This window comes from Lissotriton vulgaris, chromosome 6 (assembly GCF_964263255.1).
Source record: "Lissotriton vulgaris chromosome 6, aLisVul1.2, whole genome shotgun sequence".
NCBI classification, from domain to species: Eukaryota; Metazoa; Chordata; class Amphibia; order Caudata; family Salamandridae; genus Lissotriton; species Lissotriton vulgaris.
In genome coordinates, this window is record NC_141694.1 from 307,535,953 (window position 1) to 307,553,426 (window position 17,474).

Consider the following 17,474-nt stretch of genomic DNA (forward strand, 5'->3'; position numbering starts at 1 on the left):
AACTAGAATGATGCACTTAATTTCTGTGTTCCGTTAAGCAAGTATTTCCAATATTACAAAACAGAGAAATTGTTAGTAGTTTTATTTATTACAAAGGACTCAGATTAGAATATAACATTTTTATTTAAAAGTATTTAAATTAACCGACCAAACAGAAATGAACAGTGAAATAAAATTCACAGAATATGCTATGTACAATCAACCATATTGACTAAAAAACACAAAGCTTCTTCCACAAAGGAAAAATAAGCAAATTAAAAATGTACAAATACCATTGTCTAACAAAATACTTGTGTAAACATCAACCTAATGATTTTAGTCAATACATCTATGCTGAGCTCAACTTTGGCACAGTCTTACTATTCGAAGTTACATTGCAACTAGTTTATTTGCCAAAGTAAACTTATTTTGTGAGATTTCTAAAGCTCATGAAGATGAGATACTTATCCAGTGTAACAATTAGAAAACATAGTGCATGTTTTCTGATAAGGAATAGGCACCATGGCAAGTTATACTCAAACAACATGGAAACATGGCTGAGCAGTGCTCGAATCTGTACAGCAATGACGTAAATACAAAATATTAAGCTTTGGACTGGGCTGAGTTGAGAAAAAGTAAACATTTGTGAGACTACGCAGGAAATTAGATCAACTCTATATACACAATTACTGGAGTGAGCAGACAACTACGAACGGACTTTGCACTGCATGTTTCTGTTGTGCAGCAGATGTTTCAGTCTGCTTATTTGAGAACTGCACAAAAGTAACTTCACTCTTTCCAATTGGGAGTGTCTGTTAAAGAGAAAAACAGTACATCCCACTGGTAGCATCCAGCTTAGCAGGTGGACTGACAAAAAATCCTGAAGGTTAAATGACTATGCATTAAAGAGTAATCTACAAGACATTAGCTGGAATAGCACTACAATAACTAAGAATACATTGGTAAGTGCCACTATGGCTCTATCCTGCAATAAACATGAAGCAGAAACTAATTTACCATAGTAACAAGTGCTTTTTTAACTGTTTTGCGGGGCCACCTCCTTAATACGATCTGACTACTACTGCGTGTGGCAAATTTTCCTAATTATAGCTCAATAGAGCATAGCAACCAAAGTTTCTCTGCTGCATTGCGCTAGGGAGAGCAGCTAAAAGCCATATTCACTAAATACGGCCTACTGCTCCTTTCTTTGCCTGCACTGGCACATAATCAGGCTGCCTAGTACCACGCACACAACTATTCACAACTGTGCCAAGGCGTGTGCGTGCTGTTATGACTAGATAAACTTTAACATATTTCACTCATTGCATGTGTGATATAAATTGCAACACAAATGCAATGTAAGAAATATTAGGAGAAATAAAAAGATTTCTACAACTTTGTGCCTGCCTCAAGGAAGAATTATTTTTATGATGCAAGGCGAGGTCTGACAATGTTAGTAAATTGGCTTTGCATCAAGAACAATGGTTGGTTGCCCTGGTATGCCCAGTACCACCCATGGATGCATTAGCGCTAAGTATCACAAAGCACTATTTGGGCTAAAAAGGGCACTATTCTAACACAAAAACGATTTGCAATGGAAAGTTTATATCCTATCAAGACTTTCTGCCCTTGGAGCCACTTTCTGTGACTGCAACTGCACAAAGCCTAGATAAATCTGTCACTTTGTTTTACAGTATGTGTTGAAAGAAGTGAGCTGCCAGTTCTATTAACAAGAATATATGTACATCCTGTGACATCCATTTGCAGTACCCCACAGCACAGCCTGAAAATTCACAGCAAGACACAAATTAATGCCAGCAATGCCAAGCTTAATTCACTATAGCATGACATGACGGTGGCTATAGGACACAACCTTAGCTCCTCTAATGTATTATATTGCTGACAATGATCATTCCAATAATAACCAAAAGCAAATGACAGGATGGTAAGCTTTTCCGACAGATTAAAAACTTTTCTGATGTACCACCATTCAAACCGGAACTGTATCCTAGGAGGTTCTAGGCTTTTTAAATGATTTTGTTATGTTAAGGGTTTGTAGATCGCTCACATCACCTTGGGGCATCGCGGCGCTATCCAGAAAGACATATATCCTAAGGTGGATAGAGGAGCAGATAGAACTGGCCAGAATTAAAACATGTGTGCTTTCAGCCGTTTCCTAAAAGCACTGTTGCTTGTTGTTTCCCGTAAATCCAGAGGGAGGTGGTTCCACTACTTGGGAGCCAAGAACGAGAATGATCTACCTCCCGTCCGGACCAACCGAATCCGGGGGATATGAAGCAAATCCTTGGCCCTTGATCTAAGATTCCTGCTTTGAATATATTTACGTAATTTATTCCGTAGGTACACTGGGCCAGTATTGTTAACAGCCTTATATATTAAACAACAGATCCTAAAACGTGACCTTTCTTTTTACTGTCAACCAATGTAATTTCTTTAGGAGAGGGGCTGAGGGGGCTGAAAGTGAACCTGTCGGCTGGTTAAGAATCATTCTAGCGGCAGTGTTCTGCACCACCTGCAGTTTAGCCATAAGAGTCTCTCCAGCTTCCGCCATAAGGGCATTTCCATAGTCCAAGCGAGAGACGACCATTGCTTGTACCAGGGATCTCCGATGGGAAACAGGAATATAAGGAAATATTTTCCTCACCAATCGTAGGGCATAATAACATGAGCTTGTCATGGAGGAAACTTGGGCTTTCATGTTTAGGCCTTGGTCCAGCTTTAATCCTAAGCTCTTTACTGATCCTTTAGGGGAAGGAGAAGCGCCTTGCTCCTTAGGCCACCAATCCTCTGACCAGATATCAGTTGCTTTCCCCAACAGCATCAGCTCTGTTTTGTCCTGATTCAACTGGAGACAATTAGCTGTCATCCAGTTAACAATGATGATCATGCCTTCGGCAAAACGAGCTTTATCAAGAGTGGGGTTTGATCCAATGTTAAAGATGAGCTGTGTATCGTCTGCGTAGGAGACGATAACAAAGCCTAATCTCTCCACAATCCTGGCCAGAGGGGCCATATAAATGTTAAAAAGGGTAGGGCTCAAACAAGTGCCCTGCGGGACGCCTCTACCCAAGTGCCTTTTTTTTAATGTATACGGTCCCAGCATTACAGTTTGGAATCGCTCTGACAAGAAGTCAATCAGCCATTTAAGTGCCATCCCGTTTATTCCTAAAACCATGAGTCTCTCCGCCAGCCTAGAGTTTGAGATGGTATCAAAGGCTGCGGAGAGATCGAGTAAGATTAGAATTGCTGATCCCCTTACGTCAATGGTTAGTCTAAGGGAGTCGGTTACTTCCAGCATTGCTGTCTCAGTACTAAACCCTGGCCTGAATCCTGATTGAGAAGGATCCAGGAGTTGGTTTTCTTCAAGGTAAGTACTGAGTTGGTGGTTAATGGTCCCTTCCAAGATTTTACTCAAGCAGTTCCTTGCCAATTAAGGTCATAGGACACAAGGAACCTGAGAACACCGTGCTGCATAACCTAGACTCTATCCAAGCAATAGAAGCTAGTTAGTATAATTTTCTGAACATAGTTATAAAAACAAAGACTGTGTTGCTTCTCTGCAAATCTGCTGCACCAACTCTCCGTAGGTAGAGAGATTTTTTGTAAATGGGCAGCAGCTTAGTTCATATCACAGTAAAATATAAGATGTAATCAATCAAATTTCTGCCCAATTGCCAATAGGCTTGTGTCTAAAAATGGTGCAATACCTAACTAGGGGATTTCTGCCTGTGTGGACAACTTCACTTTTTGTAGTGGCTGGAATTAAATTTGTAATACATGTTCTCTCCTTTTTGTAACAGATAAGGCAAGGTTGAAGTACCAGTGGCTAAATGTGGAGGAGTCAAAGACACACAAACATCAGAAAAAATATCAAGTCTACCTCTTAAAATTGACAAAACAATAATCTATTATTTATACAGTGTTTAAATCCACAGAAAGCTACAACAATCATTTTTATATGCCATTATTAAACACAAACTAAATTGGTACTATTTAATTGAACATGAAGGATGAAGATCTCACCTTATCTAGTGATGATTTAAACATGTGACGTATAGACCACACAGTTCTAAGTGCACAAGATATTAAAGGTCTTCACTAAGACATTGTTCAAGAATATCACACTTATGGCCTCTCTTTCAGGATGATGTTTTACTGTAATACTGTATATTTAGGCCTCTATTACCTGAAGGAGAGACTGAAGGGCCAGTTCTTTCACACTTCACAAATGACAAGTATTGGATACGAGGATGGCAATGTATTAAAAAAGTACTGCAGCGTAGCCAGTCACGTTGCTGCACTTCGCTGCATTACACGTAAAGTGCAGTAATGCATCATATTTAACACAATATGGCGCATTTCTGTCTTTTCCCCAACACTGGCGCACAGTGGGCTGCCTAGCGCCAACAAAGGAACCCTTGCACCCTAATGCAAGTCTGCCTTCGTCACATGCAGGATTGTTTTGAGAAGGGGCACCTTTCTGCACAAAAACAATCCCCTGAGTTATATCCCGCACTTGTTACAAAACCTGGCTTCTAACTGTACTCATCCTTCATAATCATGGAGCCTTATTTATGAGCCTTTTACGCCACCATTGCAGCATTTTTTGTGACAATGTGGTGACATAATCAATGTGCCACAATGGGCCCTATTTACAAAGTGACAAATCTAGGCAGATGCGTCACTTTGTAAAGCCCTGTGCTACATTATACCTATGTCAGGTATAATGTATACAGGGTGGGCGTTCCCCTGCAAAAGAGGCCCGTAGTGGTGGTGCAGTGAAATCTATGAAATTTCACTATGCAACTTCAAGGATGCCACTGCGTGAAATCCTTACGCCTGCTTCACAGCAGACGTAAGGAGTGACACATGCCCTTTCACATGTAGCTTGCCCCATGTGAAAGGATACATTGCTGAAGTTGTGTGTTTTCAGACACACCCCAGCAATATACCACTTCTGTGCCTACAGATACGTAAGGAATACTGACATATCTGTAAATTCATGCAACATGGAGCGTTGTACAGTAGCACAGTGCATCCATAGCGTCGCAAAGATAGCAGATTAAAAAGCTTTTCATTGCTGTTTTCATGCAGTGATGCAACACTTTTCATAAATGAGGCCCACGGTTTTTAACATTTTCTTTTCAGGATACAAACTGCAATTTACCAGGATCTCTCTGACATGGGGAGTAGTATGGGGCTGTGATTTGAGAAGTTTTGCATGGGTTTGTGACTTTAAATTAGCTTCAGTCCATTAATTGTGTTCTGTGTATCATGCATGTTATGTATCCACATTTGATAGAGCCATAAGCAATTTCTGGCCACATTGCGAAATGTGAGGTTGCAGAATCATTATGTGCTAGGAGTATACCATAATGATATGCCATTACCTTCACAATTAGGTGTTCACTAACTGTGGCACTTGCTACAGACTGTGCTAGGAGAAGCCAGGTTCTGAAATAAATTGGTCGGCAACCAGGTGGGATTTAAGGCACAAAATTCAATGTCCGCGTTCATCTGCGCAAAAAGCAAAAGTCTTGATGCAGAGGTTCTGCCTATGTACACCTGGAATGTAATCACTTTTAGAGACATGAGTAGACCCAGGGAGGACTTGGTATCGCCAGTGCCTTGGATTAAAACCTCTATGAATAAAGGTTTCGGGAGAGCCCTAACAGTTCTCGGACATTAATAATGGTTGGCAACCACAAAGTCAACAGTATCTATTGACATATCAGAATATTATAGCTTGAAGAAAACAGTATTCAATGGTTTCTAATTTGTTACCGTCTAACCCAAACACACACACACACACACATTATATATATATATTTCCCGTTCTCTTGTTCTCTAAAATACAAACCCTAATTGACAGTGTTAAGAAATGAAGCTTTTTATACAACACTTTAAGAAAACACCATTGGTGTATCAAAATGGTAGTGTTAACAGTTTGCCCTTCATTATGGTGGAGGCTTCCTTCTTCTTGGTATACAATACAATAAAATAATAAAACTAGGTACAAATGAAAAAAAAGTACATCATTTTATATTTAAAACATTTTCCTGGTACAATGAGTTACCAGGACACGTCTCTAATCTGAAACACATTTCTGAAATGTAGGAAACAGAAGAGCTCACAAATAGGACCATTCTCATTTTTAACAAATGAAGTTACTCAGTTGGCTCTGGTTGATGACCTGTTGTGCAACATGTCCATATTAGGTTGCAAACCGATGTCAACAAGAAACAAGCGCAGTCTTTGTACAATGGTACGCTTTTGCTATTTAACGTTGTCACTGTGAAGTGTCCAGTTAAACATGTCTCCCAGTCAGAAAGAAAAGCGGTTGGTCTTCTTTGGAATTAGCAGTTTGAAACTCATCTCTTAGCCGGAACTGCCACTCATCCTCCAGTTCAAGCCGGACCACAGTCTGACGCAGAGAATTGCGATCCTGGCAAATTACGCACAATGTGGCATCTGCAGGAAAATTGACAATTCCGTCAGATTGGAATAATGGAAGAAGCTTGCACACTTTTATTACAATCAGCTTGCAAAGCTCTCTAAAGAAAGATCATCTTCTATGTAAATGGTACTATGGTCTAACAAAGTGCCATTGCATGCTGAGGCAATGATTTATTAAAGCCATAGATTCTAAAGACAATGAACAGAAGGATAGGGCTAGGTCATACAGGCAGCTGCATTTGAAAACGTAAAAACCCAGTGCTCCCATAATTAAGACAACTGATAAGAGAATAAGAATTGACACTTCTTCCACACACATAAACTGGTATTCTAACCTTCACCAAAATGGCACAGTTCATTATATAAACTGCAATTTAATTTATCTTACAATACATTATTTTATGAGCAGTGGCTGAAGAAAAAAATCAAATAAAAGTATGTATGTGCAAGAAAATATATGATCAAGCCCCTAAAATGTGTAATGGACATACCTGTTAAGACTCCTAATCCTGCTCCCCCTTCCCTGCGGGGTTTTTCACATCCTGTGCGGGGGGAAGGGGAGCCGCGTGCCGCGCCGCCGTGCTGCTGACCAGCTCAGCTCGTCATGAGGCACAGCGGAGCTGCACTCATGAAGATCTGAGCTTGTTACGGTCACACCCGTTTTTCGAACGTTCAGCACAGCGGGGAAATTATCCCCGCGTGCAAACGTTCCAACGGCCGTGACGAGCTCAGTTCGTCATGAGTGAGACTCAATCGTGCCTCATGAAGAGCTGAGCACGTCATTAGCACGCTACGGGTTAAAAAACATAAACCATCAACTATGTAAATCCTGATTCTTTCTTTTTTTAATACTTTTTTATCCTTCCAGTGTTTCTTTTCTTTCAGTGTAATTATACCCAATTGAAACACTTAAACAAAATATGTGGATATGTTCGAGCATCATCACCTATAAAGCAGTGTCCACTGAATTAAATACAACATTTTATTCTTCACTCCACCTAGTTTATCAGTTGAATCTAGTCTGTTAGCTCCCAGATGGATGACACTTGACACATCTGAAGCATTGCAGTCACAGCAAAACCTTTTCCAAATGTCCATGTACATGATCTGCTCTGGTTCACTAATCTCTTGACAGACATATTATTCTGAAGCAATTAAATGCATGGATGTATGAATGTATGTGGCATATAGCACAAACCTCACCAAAAGACAATAGAGACATGGACATGGTCAAAGACAAGCATAAAGTCAATGGAACTGATTCACAGAACTAACTTAAGACAAAATCTTAAACTTACTACCATTTTGGTATTCACAGAAGGCACTTACTCATTTCGGTATTCACAGAAGTTAGGAGTCCTAACTTTAGGACTCCTAAATGCCTTCTGGGAATTCCGAAAGTCTTAAAATTAGGATTTTTCTCAATTTACTAGTAGTAAAGTTAGAACTCCTAACTTTCGGACTCCTAAATGCCTTCTGTGAATACCGAAAGTCTTAAAATTAGGATTTTTCTCAACTTTACTACGACTAAACTGAGAAAAATCCTAATTTTAAGACTTTTGGTATTCACAGTAGGCATTTAGGAGTCCTAAAGTTAGGAGTCCTAACTTTACTACTACTAAATTGAGAAAAATCCTAATGTTAAGACTTTCAGTATTCACAGAAGGCATTTAGGAGTCCTAAAGTTAGGAGTCCTAACTTTACTACTCCTAAACTGAGAAAAATACTAACTTTAGGACTTTCGGTATTCACAGAAGGCATTTAGGAGTCCCAAAGTTAGGACTCCTAACTTCTGTGAATACGCCAATGAGTAAGTGTCTTCTGTGAATACCAAAATGAGTAAGTGCCTTCTGTGAATACGAAAATGGTATTAAATTTAGGACTTTGTCTTAAGTTAGTTCTGTAAATCGGGCCCAATGTGTTTTAGGGGAGGTAGCTGGTTTATGGACTGTTAATGCATTGGGTTGTAGTGTTCTTTAAAGAGGTGCATCTTTAACTCTTTCCTGAATTGGAGCAGTGTTAGGTTGTTGTTTCAGATCCTGAGTGCATCTATGGCTGCCTTGATTTTTTTTTTGTACACTGCTTAATCTAAAGTCTGATGGTGTCCAGGCTGCAGTGTGACGAGAACCACTAGAGATGGTGAGCTTGCCTGCAATAAAAGTGGGGGTGCTTCTTGTGATGGCTTTGTAAATGGCGCAGCTGGTTGAAGATGTTGGGGGCTGGAAAGTGAAGCCATTGGATTTATTCAGGCCATGTAAAAGACACACTGTGGCATGTAAAATGCCTTTAAGGAATGTGAGTGTGGAGCCTGGGAGTCAAGGAGAGTGTGCTACCACCATCCAGATGCAAGGATATGAGTGATTGAAGAGCAGTTCTGAAGTCATTTTCTGGGAAAAGTGGTTTGACTTACTTTAGAAGAAAGAGCTGGTATCAAGCCATTTTGTTGATCACGCCGTCATTAGCTAGGCCCGACGTTGGTGTGGCTATCCCTGCCCTTAATACCAGCTCTGTGCCCTTTTTTCTCTTATCTTGGAGTGGGTATATCACACCTAGCAAATGTTAAATAGTGCTCCCATTCGGATCTGACCCATATTAGTCAGATCAAAAAAGCAGTGGAATTGATTTCAATGGTCCTTTGTTTTGGTCATAATCAATCCCTTCTCTCAGTTGTTGTCCCTCCTAACCTAAAACAGGCTACTCGGTGATCTGGAACATTAAGCACAGTATATCCCAATTTCACTTCTTTATAGCTGCTTCAAAAGTCCTTTGCGTGATATACTCTGCAGGGATTCTATTGCCATTGTCCACTCAGTATCATGGAGAGGACGCCCAAACTTTGAGAGTGTTCATATTCATAACAAGCATTTGCAATGCAATAGGTCTCGCAGCATTAAAGTTTGAGTTACTGGCATTGTAAATGACAATGCTTTGCATATATTTTTTTTAAATTTACAATTGGTATATAAACATTGTTTGTGAATGGTTAGCTGTTGCTTATGCTAAGCTAAGTTGCCAGTAATATAAAGTGCTAGTCTTGCTTGTTATAAGCATGCTGATTTAAAGTGCTCTGATACCTGCGGGTAAAGCTTGTGCTATATAAAAGTGAAAACTAATAAATAAATAAACAAGTAAAAGCAGAAATTTACTTAGTACAGACTCGATAGATAGAGTCAGGGCGATACATAGATAGATAGATAGATAGATAGATAGATAGATAGATAGATAGATAGATAGATAGATAGATAGATAGATAGATAGATAGATAGATAGATAGATAGATAGTGATAGATAGTGAGGGCGATAGATAGATAGAGTGAGGGTGATAGATAGTGAGGGCGATAGATAGATAGAGTGAGGGCGATAGATAGATAGAGTGAGATAGATAGATAAAATGTGGGCGATAGATAGATAGTTAGAGTGAGGGCGATAGATAGATAGAGTGCGATAGATAGAGTGAGGGCGATAGAGTGAGGGTGATAGATAGAGTGCGATAGATAGAGTGCGATAGATAGATAGATAGATAGATAGATAGATAGATAGATAGATAGATAGATAGATAGATAGAAAGATAGATAGATAGATAAATAGATAGATAGATAGAGTGAGGGTGATAGATAGTGAGGGTGGTAGATAGATAGAGTGAGGGCGATAGATAGTGAGGGCGATAGATAGATAGAGTGAGGGCGATAGATAGATAGAGTGAGATAGATAGATAAAATGTGGGCGATAGATAGATAGTTAGATAGAGTGAGGGCGATAGATAGATAGAGTGCGATAGATAGAGTGAGGGCGATAGAGTGAGGGTGATAGAGTGCGATAGATAGATAGATAGATAGATAGATAGATAGATAGATAGATAGATAGATAGATAGATAGATAGATAGATAGATAGATAGATAGATAGATAGATAGATAGATAGATAGATAGATAAAGTGAGGGTGATAGATAGAGTAAGGGCGATAGATAGTGGAAGGGCGATAGATAGATAGAGTGAGGGCGATAGATGGATAAAGTGAGGGCGATAGATAGATAAAGTGACGGCGATAGATAGATAGAGTGAGGCGATAGATAGATAGAGTGCGGGTGATAGATAGAGTGAGGGCGATAGATAGATAGAGTGAGGGTGATAGATAGAGGGAGGGCGATAGATAGTTAGAGTGAGGGCAATAGATAGATAGAGTGAGGGTGATAGATAGATAGATAGATAAAGTGAGGGCGATAGATAGATAGAAGAGGTGAGGGTTTTGGCAAATCTCAATCAACGCGATTCCTCCATAGGGGAAAGAGACATGCTCTGTTTTAACCAAGCCGATACATCTCCGGAAAGAGTGCCCCACCCCACACATAAATGTAAGTAAAAGTTCTAGGCATCAGAGTGAACAGATGCTCTTGCTTTTTTTTCATTTCATTTTTACTGCTAGCATATTTGCTTTGGGTAAATGTGGACCCAGGGGCTATTTTAAGATGTTCTTATATGCATATGAGCTGTTTGAATGTGGTGCAGCATAGGTAGTACATTATATGATCATCGTTGGTAGCCATGGGATAAGCATGTGGCCAGCCAAAGGGTAATGCTGTCAGATTTCCTTAACCCTAATGATAATGAAGTGCGATGCCCTTTTAGCAAAATAAGAGGTGAAAGAACTAGATGGTAGTACTGTCCCCACTAATGTCTGAAAGTACTAATGCATGCATGACATTGCAAACAAAACCTATTCTGTCTTATGAATACATTAATCTTTCTTGTTTTTTCCAAATAGCATATTTAATGCTGAAAAGCAAAAGAAATCCTTTGGTGTATTCCTGTGAGGCAGGACTGCAAAGTGGCAATATATAACAGATGGGTGTAATCCACACAAATAGGGAACTACAACACAGTGAGGTGAAAGCTCACAGAGCTGTCATGCACGGGGTTAAATAGCACTGATGATGGGGTGGTACCTTTAAGAATCCTGCAAGTAAGGGGCTGGGGGGAGGGTCGTAGTTTCAGTGAATATAAACTGAGATCTTTCCAAAGGGAAAAAAGAAAGCCAGTGCAGTCTTTCCAAAAATATGGCCTAAGTGTCGAGAAGTGCTTTATTGCCAACATTATCAAAAGCCGCTGAGATACCAAGAAATGACAGAAGGCAGATTATGTTACCTTCCTTTACAAAGTGAAGGGCATCCTCTAGCACCTGCAAGGCCATCCGCCATGCCACATGTTTTATTAGTAAAAGCCAAAATTAGCTCCAATGGGGCAAAGTCACCCTGTTCCATAAATGTCATAACAATAATAAACAGTAATATATAGCAACATACTAGACAGAGACAAATACACACACACTGCTAGAAGCATACACAACAGCAGAAGAAACAAACACAAGGTGAAAATGGCATACAACAGAAGGGACTCGCATACAGAGAAAGAAACAAGCACACAGGCATTGTGTAATGTAGCCAGCATTGTAGCTCATTCCCTTGCACTGACTTCACCTGGCCTCCGAGGGCCTCTGGGTTGCAACGCTACATTTTCCGAGCTATCTGGTGTGTGTCAGCCTATGTATCTCGCATGTATTACCCTAGGGTTACAACATTGGTGTTAATTCTGTGACCCATGCAAACTCCCAGTTCAGTTCAGTTCTTAAACTGTATTCGATTATTCGTAAAAACAATCATAAAAGCATACAGATTAAGACACATATGAATTGGTACAAAATAGGGAAATACAGTACAATAAAATAGCAGAATTCAGATAAGTAAAATCATGGACTTAGCAGCGACAAGATTGGACTAACACAATATTAAAAAACCAAACTGTTTCTGACCGATACTGATTTTAGAATAAAGGTTGCGATAAAAAAACAAATATCTGGGGTGGCAAGTGCAAATAGAAATCTCATGGCATTAACAGTTGTGGACACAGAGTATTTCTTAAACAATGGTTTGAGGTAGAGAATACGCAAATGTTTATACAGAGGGCATATTAGCATAAAGTGCAGTGTGCATTGTTTAGTGATTCCATCACACGGACAGGGGGTGGGAGAATAAATTTTCATCCTCTGGAATGCCACCAGGTTATGTACAATACCTAATCTCAGCCTTGTGAGTACGTACTGATGAGACTGTCTGGTAGTAACTTTTAGGTACATAGGAATGCCAATCCCTTCTTCCTTGTTTGAAAAATAGAAAGCATGGGTTGAATAATGGCTACATTGTTCTTTACGCCTATTATATTTATGCCCCAAAAAAACTCTTTTAACCTCCTGCTTCGGTAAGTCAACGGCACACGGAGGATCACTGTGGACATCCAGATCGAAAAGTTCCTTAAAAGATGAGACAACATATTTTAGCCACGGAATCTGGTAGGCATTATCCAGGCGTAAACAGTCTTGAATTATTCCCCTGGTAAAACCAGTTTCATCTTTAGACCAAATAGACCTCCAGGCCATGAGGGGTCTCAATCCGATTAAGTCTGTTATATAATCCAGCCCTAGTTCTTTATGGGTCAGTTCAGTAGATGCTGAAGATGAGAGGCATAGGAGTCTCTTTTTTAAAAAAAAAAAAAAAATTTATCCTCATCTGCCCGACTCACGTTCCTTAGGTGCAAGTAAAAACAGCCCAACCACTTCACTGCAATTGGGAGCAAGGCCCTGAGAATTGAGCCGCTTCGCAATCTAGGCAGGAGTTATTACAAGTTGATGGGCTATACAATACACCTTATTAACGCTCCTCTAGGCAACTTCATGCCTGTTAGGCCAGTACATAAATAGCAAGGTAGGGGCAAACCAATATACTGAGCCATGGAGTAGATGGGCATAATCATCAGATCTTTGGGGGAAAAAAAAAAAAAAAAAAAACCCCAAAGAGGCGAAGAAAACTTTACTTCCAATCTATCAGAAGTTTCCAAAATGTGAGATTCTGAACATTACAAGTTCTTTCCAAATCTGCCTTAGCTGTCTCGTAGAGTGAGGTTAACCAAGCGGAATGGTTGGGAGGGATGATATCTACCCAATGCATACATATCTGCCGTCTTGCCAGTAGAATAGCATAAAAAAGAAGAGACCGCGATGCCCCAGTGATGTTCTGATCAAACCCGAAAATGACTAGTTGTAATGTTAAGGAGATGTTGATCTTGAGAATTGAGTCTAAAGTGGTTTTGATCTCCTTCCAGAAAGCAGATATGAGGGGGCATTCCCAAAACATATGTATATCTGAGGCAGCTAGTAGTTGGCACTTATTACAACATTTCCCATCCTGATATTTAGACAAGCGTAGAGGGGAGAGATACGCACGATGTAGGGTAAACAGATGATTACGTCTAAGCCAGGTGGGTTTAACTAATTTGTACAAAAGGGAAAAAGATTTTTCCCACAAGTCCTCATCTAGTGACACAATTTCACACCCCCATAGCATAGGAGTCTCTTAAGAAATATATTTTCAGCAATTTGCAGATCCCCTTGGGTCCTGTGTCCCCAAACCCCTGAGCCATAAAGGGCAATAGATGCACACCTGTGCCCATAAACATTCAGCATGTCAGGGATGCGGCGACTTCCCAATTTAGCAGCAAAACGAAATACACTTGAGGAAGCCTTGCCCATCCTAGCTTTAACATTGAGTAGTTCTGGGGCCCAAGACCCACCATTATTAAAAGTAATGCCCAGATAACAGAAATTGTTCACAACCTCAATTCAGATTTCCTTAAAATAAAATGATTTAAGTTGGTTCACCTTTTTCCCGCAAGCCATGATGAAAGTTTTAGAATTATTAATTTTTAATTTCTTCCCCTTTATAAAATCATAAAAATGGTTCATAAGTTTCTGGAGGCCTATGGGAGTTCTTGAGAGTAAGACAGTGTTGTCTGCATAAAGCAGCACCGGGATTGATTGTCCCTCGACTTGTGGGGCGTCGGCTTGTACATTTCTCAGTTCGGACTCCATGGAGTTTATAAAAAGGGAAAAAAGTAGAGGGGCCAAGACACAACCCTGTCTAATGCCAGATTTAACCCTGATCTTCCTTGTGCATTCCCCCTCATGACCGTAGCGAATCTGGGCAGATAGATTGCTATAAAGTCTTTCCAGGAAATGGATTATCGCAGCCGGTGCTCCCATTTTGAGTAGGGTTGACCACAACAAAGTATGGTCAACCAGATCAAAGGCACTAGAGAGGTCCGCAAAGCAAAGGAACAAAGAACCCTGTTTAGCTTTAGTGTATTTTCCTATTAAAAGATCTAAATTGATACACTGCTCATTAGTGCCAAGGCCCTTCCTAAAACCGTATTGGGAGACCGCAAGGATGTTATTAGCTTCAGCCCATTCCTCCAGACGTAGCAGTAAAACCCTGCTCATGATTTTTAACGAGGAATCCAGGAGGGAGATAGGGCGGTAGTTCTTAGCCTCTCCTCTATCTCCCTTCTTATAGATTGGCAGGATTACAGATTCACTCCAGGTAGAGGGGGTAGTATCGTTGACAGCAGCGTTAAACACCTGGGTCAGTAGGGGGCTCCACAGGGCCAGATCAGTTTTATATTGGTCAGTTTTATATAGGTCGACCGGCACCCCATCTGGTCCTGAAGCTTTCCCCTCTTTGCTGTTTCGAATTGCTGTGTCAACTTCTTGGAGAGTAATCCCCAACGGTTGAATAAATCTGGTGGAGTTAACACAGGGACTATCCTGAACCTCACAGGTTGGATCAAAAATTCCTGTAAAGTATTGGACCCAACTGTCCTCACTAAACTGCGCAGTTAAAACTGGGAATTCCTCCTTCTGGAGGAATGGGCTGTTTACAGTGCTCCAGAATAACTTACTATCCCGCAGTGCTGCTGCCTTGATCAGGTCCTCCCAGGCTTGTTCCCTTAATTCCTGTTTCCTACACTTCAGCTCATGTTTTTTTTTTTTAAACCTTTATTTGAGCAAAAGAAAAAACATACAGTGGTGTACATTCAGATCTGGCACAAGAGTAAAAGACACATTACAAAGTCATATATTATAAGACATCGTTCCTCGCACTGGGAAGCAAACACTGCAATCAGAAACAGCGGTCTACATTGAGGACAGGCAACATTGCGCAATAGTATCACGGAGCATAAGGAGGAGGTACATTACAGTCGGTAGGTTCCCAGCAGAGCGTAATACATAATGCACATCATCAGTAGATAGCGATACCCGGCAACAGTCAGCAGTCATTCATGAGAGGCAAATGGTAATCGTGACATATTACACAACAGTTGCCCACTACACCTGCAGAGTTCAGCCATCAGCGCTTATTACACCTCAAGAACGGCAGGATGGATTATCCAGAGCACACAGTGACAGCGTACGCCAGTCTATTATTGCAGCATAATGTCAGCCAGGAAGGACCGCTCTCACACCAGGCCAACATGACCCTCACTATCTGAATCAGCATGTTGTGCAGCCCTGGTCAGCCAGTAAACCTGCAGCGGACTCCAGAAATCCTTAGGCCTGCACCGCACAGGCATCATATCAGCATATATATTATATTGATCCTGACAATATACCATATCGTCCATCCAGTCCTTAAATTTCGGAGCCCTGCCTCTTCCCCACCTACAGGCTATCCTTCGTTTCGCTAGCAGCAAAGCCAAATCTGCAAATCTGCGATAAGTTGTCGGCACTTCCTTCGTGTACCCCAGCAGCATCACCATGGGATCGAATGCCACCGCCTCCTCAGTCATGACTTGTAGGGCGTTGTGTACCTGAGCCCAATAATCACGTATCGCACTGCACTCCCAAGCCAAGTGAAGAAAGCCAGCCCCCTCCGCCCGACAACGATAACATCTACCATCCTCCACCAGGCGGAATCTGAGTTTCCTAGCTGGAGTATAATAAAACCTCTGTACAAATTTATAGTGAATTATCTTCAGTCGGCAGCTAGAAGATACATTGGCAGTAACGCCACAACAATAGGCCCATTGCTCGTCAGAAATATCGATGCCAAGTTCAAGAGTCCACTGTTCACGTGCGCGACTAGCTGGCACCTCTCGTTGCGCCCTAATGGTGCTGTACAACTTCGAGACCAGATGACGACCATCAGACACCAATATAGCGTGTAGCGGTAGAGCCACTCCAGGTTCACTCGGGAACTGAGGCAGCAAAGCACGGAGCCCCTGCCGAAGCCGCACGTAATAAAAAACATCTAAGGGAGAGGGATTTTCCTCACGGAAGAATTGGCCTCTCGCACGGAAATTACCCTCAAGGAACAAATCCCCCCATGTGAGTATCTTGTTCCGTTTGCACATATTCTGGAATCCCGTTTCCCGTAGCAGTGACAAGGCAGGGTGATAGACAAGCGGCAGCGCCGGTGAGTAAAGTAACTTTAGCCCCAAAGTCTTCGCAACCCGAGTCCAGGCATCCACCGTGCAAGTGACCATGGTGGGCTGCGTATCCACATTACCGACTCTCCCCAGCACCATACCATCAAGTGGGAGGGGATGTGCAATCCATTCCTCAGCCGCTATCTGAGGCATAAACGGCGTGGGCCGCATCCAATGATAGGCATATTGCGCCTGAGCACTCAAATAGTACACCTCGAAATCCGGGACATCAAACCCCCCTTTATCATAAGGTAATGTTAAAGTAGACCATTTCAACCGCGGTTGCTTGCCCCCCAGAACAACCTGAGTAGTTCCGACCTAAGGCGTTTAAAAAAATACGCGCCAGGGTGATAGGGAATATTTTGGAACAGATACAAGAAGCGTGGGAGTACCACCATTTTCACCAGCGAGGCTCTACCCGCCATAGACAGCGGCAAGGACATCCATCGCGCAACATTATCCGCCAATTTGGTAATAGCAACACCATAATTAAGCCTAATCGTCTCCTCCCTATTGAGTGATATCACAATACCCAAATTGCGAAGGTCAGCGTCGCACCATTCTAGGGGGTAATCCAGCGGAAACTATTAGCAATAATGATGGGACCCCCTCAAGACTTGTACAAGCCAGGGAAGGAGGGGAATGAAATGATCAGACAAGAAAGAACAGTTTTCCCTTACCTACCACATAATTGAAAGATGCAGCTAC

At 41.3% G+C, this 17,474-nt stretch overlaps 1 protein-coding gene across 1 annotated transcript in view; it reads right to left on the reverse strand.

Annotated features, from left to right (window-relative positions):
• Positions 1–113: 113 nt before the first annotated feature.
• Positions 114–17,474, reverse strand: part of GREB1 (growth regulating estrogen receptor binding 1) — a 612,299-nt gene continuing 594,938 nt past the window's right edge. Inside the window, exon 33 of the mRNA XM_086926326.1 lies at positions 114–6,471. Coding sequence (XP_086782452.1) covers positions 6,308–6,471 — 164 coding nt within the window. The 3' untranslated portion in view covers positions 114–6,307. The remainder of the gene's footprint in view (positions 6,472–17,474) is intronic.